General features: G+C 37.8%; 1 protein-coding gene across 3 annotated transcripts; it reads right to left on the bottom strand.

Annotated features, from left to right (window-relative positions):
- Nucleotides 1-239: 239 nt before the first annotated feature.
- Nucleotides 240-7,761, bottom strand: cep70 (centrosomal protein 70). 3 transcript variants are annotated; one of them, XM_041782021.1, is made up of 18 exons: nucleotides 7,639-7,759; nucleotides 7,256-7,374; nucleotides 7,008-7,028; nucleotides 6,604-6,703; nucleotides 6,338-6,461; nucleotides 4,671-4,851; nucleotides 4,328-4,503; nucleotides 3,037-3,096; nucleotides 2,847-2,946; nucleotides 2,684-2,772; nucleotides 2,482-2,559; nucleotides 2,331-2,400; nucleotides 2,088-2,240; nucleotides 1,809-1,961; nucleotides 1,531-1,699; nucleotides 985-1,093; nucleotides 802-881; nucleotides 240-581 (listed from the first exon to the last, which is right to left on the bottom strand). In XM_041782021.1, exons 3-18 carry the CDS (start codon nucleotides 7,014-7,016, stop codon nucleotides 520-522), a joined length of 1,713 nt encoding a protein of 570 aa, XP_041637955.1. In that variant the 5' UTR covers nucleotides 7,017-7,028; nucleotides 7,256-7,374; nucleotides 7,639-7,759; the 3' UTR covers nucleotides 240-519. The 3 variants fall into 3 exon arrangements, with proteins under 3 accessions (XP_041637955.1, XP_041637957.1, XP_041637956.1); XM_041782023.1 differs by having other exon boundaries at nucleotides 7,256-7,334; nucleotides 7,639-7,752; XM_041782022.1 differs by lacking the exon at nucleotides 7,256-7,374 and having other exon boundaries at nucleotides 241-581; nucleotides 7,639-7,761.
- Nucleotides 7,762-8,952: the final 1,191 nt, after the last annotated feature.

An 8,952-nucleotide genomic window follows, 5' to 3' on the forward strand; every position in this document is an offset into this window, starting at 1 on the left:
AGTTATAACCAGTATCTTCTGACTGATTGTTTTGGTTATTTTATTTGTTCTACTTTTGTAATTCTGTTGTTTTTATTTGGTCAAAAATTTTATTGCATGCATCTTTGCCTTCCCTTACAAACATCTTTTCTGCTTGATGTGTTTTTTTTAAATACTTTATTAACACAATACATGTAGTGAATCCCCTGCCAGTAAAGCTTGTTAAACCTAAATTTAACTCTACTGTTGGTTATGGAACCTCAGATGGTTGCTGCGTTGTGCAACAGGTGAGTCAGATGAATGACTCAGTGTCACTGCAGTTGAAGATCATGAGTCATGTCATGGCATTTAGAACCTCTTTTTTTTACAACTATAGAGAAAATATTAGTATATTATTACTTTAGGCAGCACTGACTTGCAGGAGAGGTCAAAATTACCACAACGGCAATATTCTTAAATTTATTTCTAAATGTTAAGTGTTTATCAAAATCAAACACCATGCTTTACAATCAATAACAGTGAGAACTAGCAGTGTTTGGCTCATTCAGCCGTTTGTTTCAAAGACTTCACAGCAGGAAGGATGTCATCCAGGTGGCTCACACCTGAAACAATCACAAAACAGATCAGTAATTATGACAAAAATCAGATCTACTCAAGAATCATGTCAGTACAAAAATATTAATACTGATCTCTATCTAAAAAGTTGAAGAAATTCTCCTTTATTTCTGATAGATAAATCTAAGTATTTGTTGATAAAATAGGAGTTAAGTAATACTCTCTAAACTAGACTGTCACCCACTCATTGAGCTGTTTTTCATTTACCTAGTGTGTCTAAAATATCCATGATGAGGGTGTGGAAAGCCGGGAAGAACTCATCATGTTGCTTCACTTTGACGATGATGCTGAAAACAACAACAACAAAAAAAAAACAGTTACCATACTCCTCAAGCTGCTGCTGTCAGCTGATAATTCAGACTGTTTCTGTCAGTTCTGTTCATTATAAACCTGTCGATGTCGTCGTCTCCCAGCAGGTTGTTGAGCCCAGTCATGTTTTCAGAAGAGGAGACCAGTCTGGAGACGTGGTTCACTATCTGAGCAGGAGGAGCTCTGCTGTCTGATGAAGAAACACAAACTCAAATATAACATATATTTAAAGTGTACTAAGAAAACACATCAATTAAGGAAGACATACAATCAATCAGTTATGCTATCCTGGGGTTAAGAAGTAAACAGTTGAAGATTTAATATGACCATAAAAACACAGTTCATTGATTTTTTAAGTGCTTTGTAAAAACAGATGGCACAGATGGGTATTAAAAATGAGTAAGCCAATCTATAAACCACATTTATACAAGCAGGATCCAGCTAGGGTGCAGACCGCCAAGAGCCCAAGCAAGCTTGGTTCAAGTCTGACTTGTAGCTCCTTTTCTACATGCCCTTCCACTTTCTCCTCCTTTTTTCTCACTAATAATAAAAGCATACAGAGTCCCTCTTTCTGCATCCCCCTCTGCTCTCTTCCTGCTGCCCTGGTAGACAAATTCAGACAGCCACCTAAATCCAGAACGTCTCTGAGGTTCCTCATGGCATTGGTCATCTCCCCCAGCCGGGTGTAGAGCTCATTCATACGGGGGTACACGCCACTGAGGGACTTCACGTCAAACAGCTTCTGGAAGTGAGACACCATGGAGCCCAGAGTGAACCGCGTCGGACTCCTGAGGACCTGAACGACCAACAAGGTGCAGGTTTAGGAGCCAGCATTTCCACTTTTAAGGATTATGAAGTACTGAGGGTTTGAGGCCACTATCATCCAACATGACTGCAGATTCGACCTTCTCATCAACGGTGGGCGTGTTCTCCAGCATGGTGTCCACCTGCAGCATCATGTCCTCCACCTTCAACGTCTCTGTGGCGTTACAGGCGCTATCAGGCGTCTGCCAGGGCGTCAGCGTCCGAGTGAGCTGATTCAAGCTCTGCTGAAGATCCTAGACGCAAACACTGTGTCATCAGTTTGAAACGATAGCATGGCGAGTAACTTTTGTTTTCATGGTGTAATGGTAGCCATGGATACTGATTAAACAGTGATCTCTGCAGATGTAGGTGTTGTTTACCTTCAGTAGGTGGAGCTGTTGAGCCCACACCTCCAGCGTGGGGACTAGAGTCTGAAACTCAGCTGGCTCCAAACCTGCAGAGGGCGCTTTCTGTCTGAGCAGCCGCAGCGGAGCTCTGGGATTGGTCACGACAGCGCTGATGTCATTCAATATCTGCAGTTCAGAAACAGGAAGAAGATTTTATGTTTGTTAAGAAATAAAGAATAAATCAACTGAGACGAAGGAGGATGAAAACAATCTGACCTTTTGGTATTTGGAGCACAGCTCACTGATGTTCTCGCTGGTTTCAAGCCTACCGTCGTCTTTAGGGAACCTGCATGGAATCAAAACTGTTAAATCAGCTCTTCTCAACATGTTTTCTTAGCCGGTCATGAATGCACCATGTGTATCTGACCTGGTTAGATTGTTTTTGTGCAAAATCTCTAGCCGACGCAGTTTGTGTTTGTAGAACTTTACGTCTTTGAGCGTAGGTCTGCACAGAGAAAGAGAAGCAGTACAAATCTAGGTGCAGTTCCACCAGTGTCCACTAGAGGCAGTTTCCTACTGTGAGTCAACCCTCACAGAGCCCCAAGTTAAAACGTCTAGCTCATACACACCTTGTCTCCAGCTCGTGTTTTAGCCTCTCCACCTCCTTCTTCAGTTCGTTGATTTGAGTTTTACTTCCTCTCTGCTGATCCTGATACGCCTGTGAGCCAATTCAAACACATCAACGCCAGCTAACAGGAAGAATAATCAGAAAATACTTAGCTGTGAGTTTACCTTTAGAATAGTTTTGAAAGATTTAGTAACATGGCTTGATGTTTTCTTGGTTTGTGGATCTTGAATCCCCTCAGAGACTTCTGGTTCTCCTTTGGCAGATCTGTGAAGAGATGTAACATCAGCATTTACAGGCCTGAAGTTTTGTTAAAATCCTTTAAATGAGGCAGGATATTTTCGGTTTTAAGGATACCTTAGCTCATCCAGCAGGCGGCTCATTTTAGTTTCATAGAAGTCGATCACGTCCAAAACTCTGCAAACAGAGAGCAGGGAAAATTTAACTCCTTTCAAACCATAAACAGCTCAATCTCTGTTATTCTCATAATGAATAGTTAAAAAAAACCCACATTTTTCATAAGAAGGAAGTGTAGTAGGAGAATGAGTCCATCTGAAAATTGCAGGCTTACTCTTGCACAATGTCTATTGGTCTATTGCTGTTTATTGGTGTTCAAAGAAGTATTGATATACTTTTATTTCTAAAAATATCATATCAAAGTTTAAAGATCTAAAACTGATCCCTATTCTTAATCACTTTAAAGAAAACCTAAAAAAAATATAGTACTTCAAAAGCAAAATCTTTACACAACAGTGTCCTGTGTGAGCTCTCTTTATATTCAGAATTTATTTATAATTAATCAATTTAAAGAAAAATTACGATATCTAATTTTCAGAACAAAAAATTATAAAAGTATTTAAATATTTTCAAATGAACAGATTTAAATAAAATAAAATAACTTAAATGGAAAATGCTTGATGAAAAATACCATTACATTATCTTTTTGATTTGAAAATAATTTTCAATGTTCATTTCTATATTTGAAACAATAATCAAATCAAAGTCCAGTCAAATAAAAAATAATGAAATTGATACACCCCCTTTTTAAATCCCTCTGAAGAAACCAAACAACCAGAAGACCAAACAACCAAAAAAACAATCAACAACAACAACAACAAAAACAGTTCCAGATTCTTGTGAAAATTACTGTTTGTTCTTTTTTTGTTTTGTTTAGTACTTGAGAGGCGAAATCTTAAAAAAAAAATGGTGTCCCTCAGGGGCTCATACTGAATCTTTTTTATTCATAATCAATTTATTATTATTAATTTAAATAAATATTTTAATATATTATTTCAGAACAAAAAATGTATATCAAAAAATACTTTCAAATAAATAGATTTAAAATAAAATTTAAACATAAAAACACTTTTAAATTATCCTTTTAATTTGAAATTAATTTTCAATGGCATTTTTTTTTCATTAGAAACAATTAATACAGTTTCCATTTTTATTTGTTGGTCCTGTAACATTAATTCGACTAGTATCTCTCATTTTTTATCTGATTATTCTTATTGCTAGATTTATAACTAATAATACTAATAAACCTGATATTTAATTATTGTTATTTTCATTCTTTATTTTATTTTACATAATGCTTTAGCAGTATTGTGTTCTATGACTTCAATAGGAGGCTGTCTTTAGCTCTTACTGCTGCTCCGTTGGAGACTCCTGCTGGCTGATTTTGTTGCAGACGAGCTCAAAGGTTTGTTTCTGTCGAGCCAATCGCCGCTCTTCTTCTTTGATGGTGAAGTAAAGTCTCTTCTGAAGCTGAGCCATCTCCTCTTTTTGTTTGTTCAACTTCTGCTCCAATGAGTGACACAGCAGCTGGAGAGGAGATCACGTTAGAAAATATTTACCATCAAGATTTCCAAAGATCCCATTATTTAAAATAATCTTTAAACATCTTTAAAAGACAAGTATCACAAAGACATTTGCCCCAGTTTGCCCTGAGTGAATCTTTTTCTGTAAACTGTAGACATCTTTAGACTGACCTGTGCCTCCAGCCTCTCGTGCTGCAGCTGCTTGGTGTGGCTCTGCTGTTGGGCGGCCTTCCCTATGCAGCGATCCTCCAGGTCCTGGACTCGGGTCTTCACCACATCCAGGAGCCCCTCCAGCTCAGAGACCCTCTGAGACTGCTGAGCTGCCCGGCCCATGTGCTGCTGGACGTCCTCTCTGCAGTTTCAAACCCAGGAGTTACTATTTTTTCTTCACTGATGTAGGGGTTTAATCACTCAGAGATGGATAAGAAATTTCTGAATGTCTTCACTTTTAATATTTTTGTGTGATTTGTTGCATCAGGCTCCAGATTCAGAGGCCAACACTAGCCTCTCTCTAGAGTATGTATAGATCCCCCTCTGAACTGATGGAGGCTCACGACAGTGGTGTTTGTTTCCCTGGAGACTTTTAGGAGAAATACGAGCAGCAGCGTTACAGTCAGCTGGTTTCTCTATCATCATCCCAGCCCCTTAAAGCCTGAGTCTTCATACCTGTGCTCAGGTGTATCACTGTGATACTCATCTGACACTGATGAGATCCAGGACAGGTGGTCGACACAGTCAGCTGATCCATTATTAAAGAGATAGCCACATATAACAACCACAGGAACAAACACTGCAGGAATGCACAGGACTCAGCTGAGTGTATTATATATTTCATTTTTTAAGTCTTCTGATGTATTTTAGAGCTTTTAATGTTAGAAATGTTCTGTCTTTTTTGGTGCTGTGGAAACAAAGTTGCACTGCCTTTAATGACGGATGCAAAATACTACTATCTCTCTTACAAAAGAGACACCTGCAAAATGAAGCGATTTCAGTTCTTTTAGATGCATCTGCTACATTTGAAACTTGCGACCTCTCGATGTAATTACAACTTAAACTCTGGGCGGGTGTTACTGGTTCTGTTTTTCTTTTTTTTAAAGAATTATTTTTGGGCATTTTGTGCCTTTATTTGATAGATGAGGACAGTGGATAGAGTCGGAAACAGGGACGAGAACGGGGGAGAGACATGTGGTGGAGGGCCTCAGGCTGGATTCGAACCCTGGCTGTCTGTGTACATGGGGTGCGCCCTTAACCACTAGGCCACCTGCGCCCCACTGGTTCGGCTTTTAACTGGCTTTATTCTTATTTAACTGGGAGGTATTTTAGTGCATGTGGATGTGGGGTTCCTCAAGGGTCAGTTCTGGCACCACTGCTATTCTCCATTTCTATGCTGCCCTTGGGATACTCACCTTGCATGCTGACGACACTCAGCTTTATCTTTCAGCTGTAAAGCTCACTATCAAGCTCAAGTATGCAAGATCAAATTTGTTTTGATGTTGCAGATAATCAATTAACCTTGCCATCTACAAAGTATTGGGGGTTTTTCAAATGTGTGTCACAATTTTTCTGGGCCTGAAGTTACATCCTATTAGTCAATTTACAAAACGTTCAAGAAATGCAGGTTTCTGTTTGTAAATCATTCAAATAAGATGAAAAAGTTCAATTAATAATTCAATATTTTGGGAAAAAGTATCAGAATGCTGGATTTATAGATTAATTGTAGCAGCTATAGTTGTAACCCCTCCAAACATCTTTCAATTTAAAGCTTTTGAAAGTGGCACAACACCAAAAACAGAACCAAGTTTTAAGATTTTTTCCTTCCTAAAATATCGTTGCCTTACTTGAGCAGGTTGTTGGTCTTGATGAGCTCCTGGATGAGGGTCTGTCTTCTCTCTGAGTCCGTCAGCATCGTCCTCAGAGTCTGTCTGATCTCGACGGCTGACTTTTTGTCCAGAAGGACCAAATCTAAAGAAATCACACTTAATTTATATCACACATTTCATTCTTTAGACAGGCAAGAGAATGAGCTTAACTGATCTGTCATGTTTATAATACAGCAAAGAAAGAAGAAGCATAAAAAAAAACACGAGGAAGGGTTTCATCTCACCATTGAGGCTCTTATTCTCCACTGGATCTGCAAAATAAACCGGTTTGAACCCATGATGCTGCAGGAGTTTATTCACGTCGTCCCATTCAACCTGCTCTTGCTGCAGCACACAGAAGCAATGAATAAGAAACACAAAAATTCCTACATAATATCAAAGATTTTCATGGACTCTACCTGAAACTGTCTGAAAGTCCACAAATAAACAAATGTCTTATTTTTAGCTTGCTGAAAGTCAGACATCCTGCTCTGTGTTTCCATATTAAGAGCCCAGACTTCACTACTAGAACCACTGCAGCTCCAGGAGTCTTGCTTCAATAACCAGTGATCAGGTTTCTCTCAGCCCCCTCCCCTCCTCACATACAGCTGGTGACTCTGACATACCTGTAGTGTACCTGTTGACTCACCTGATCCATGGTTTCACCTCACTGCAGGAGAAAAAACAGGATACAGTCGTTAATTTAAGAGTTAAAGATCCTGACTGCCTCCTTCGCTGAAGTCCGTTTAAAAACAGTGAATGTACATAAAGTACGCTTATGATTACATAAAAAACAGTACTAACCAAAAAAATGAACTAAAATGAATCCTGAGGTTATTTCACTCGATTCGGCATTGAAATTGTCTTTGTATTATATAAATTTAAAGTTTAACAGACCTTCTTATGAGAGCAAGTGAAGTGCTCCTCGAGATGGCTAACGGCTCGTTTGGCCTTTCGTGCTACATCCGCCACCAAACTCCATTTAAAAATCCACCGATTTAAAGAAACAAAGCAAACTACTAAATGTTAGATCATTGTTGAATTCACTTGCACTAAAATCAATCTTGGGGGTGCTCTGAATCATTCGGCATTAAAAAAAACATCCACATTTCACCAAATTTACGTTAAAAAGGTGGTTTATTTAGTCTAATCAAGCGCCCAGTGGCGGAGTTAGCATTTAGCTTCAAGCGCTAGTACTTCATAAACACGTCACTGTTAGCGGGCTTTAATAAATAATAACCTAACACAGTTATCGGAATCGTCACTGATTATTTTCTTACCATTAACAGCTAATATTGCTGAACCATATGTCAAGATAGTTTAAAATAAGATATGTTTACAGCTTTGTATTCATTCCACCAAAACGTATCGCACAGCTCTTCCGTATTCAAACAAGTGCGCCATGACGCAATTGTACTCAACCAATAGGAGGTGGGTATTTGGATTTTGAAACAGGAAGGGCGGGCGCCTGGCTCATGAACCAATCAGAATTCTCGCTTTAATCAAAGAATTTTAACATTTATCTCATCTTCTTTTCTCATGGCATTTTTCACTTACATGACAAAATAATAATTATAATAATAAAAACCTACACGCATTTAATACTAGAATGATGCCATGATAATACTCAATGGCATCTTATGTATGAGAACATTATATATTTATTTTTAATTGGGCTACTTTTAAAAATTAATCATACAAAAAATTTTGATTTGAAAAAATAATTAAAAACAAACCATAACAAAATGCATTTAAACCCTGATAGGTCTACATTTAAACATACCTTGTAAGCATTATATATACATTTAGATTTACTTAATTATCCAATGACAATGGTTGTTTTCTTAAAGTCTCCACTTTTCATATTGTATAGTTCAGTGATGAAAATAAGTTATTTCCTTGATAAACTACAAAAGGACAAACAAATTGCCCTCATTATGGAGCTAAAACTGAGTAAAATGAAATACATGAATGCAATTCCTATGGTGAACCACCTTCATTTGGTTTATTTTGGAGTTTTTTTGTTTTGTTTTGTTTTTTCTTTACGAAGGTCCAACTCACAGTGTTTATGTAATAAACAGATCTGGCCACAAGATGGCAGTAATGCTCCAGCATCTCTTTAAAATGTAGCACCTATGATGGCTTTTACCACTGAACATGCTCAATTTAAGACAAAATAGCTTTATTTACCTCCCTTAAAATTTTGCTGATATAAACGAAAACCCTTTTTAAAATCAGTTTACAGTTCTAAACCTCTACAAATGTCGTTTGTACCTCTTTCAGGCCAATACAGATGAATGGCATTCCCAACAAAACAGATAAAAGAGCAGAGATTATATTATAAATAATGCTGTTGATTCTATCTCCATTTTGCTGTTTCTCTGCCATATTTTTGGGTTTCATGTTTATAGGTGCTGTATAAATAAAGTTCAGTAATTTAATAAGCCAGGTGATGCACTAATTAACAAACATTTCCATGTGCTTGTTCTCCTGTTTGAACTCTGAGACATTTCCTTCATTTTTCCCTCATTAATGTGTAAATTAAATCGGTGTAAATCATGTGAACAGTGGGTGACTGCACCGTGTTATGAATT

The sequence above is a fragment of the Cheilinus undulatus genome, linkage group 24 (assembly GCF_018320785.1).
Source record: "Cheilinus undulatus linkage group 24, ASM1832078v1, whole genome shotgun sequence".
In the NCBI taxonomy this organism is placed as follows: domain Eukaryota; kingdom Metazoa; phylum Chordata; class Actinopteri; order Labriformes; family Labridae; genus Cheilinus; species Cheilinus undulatus.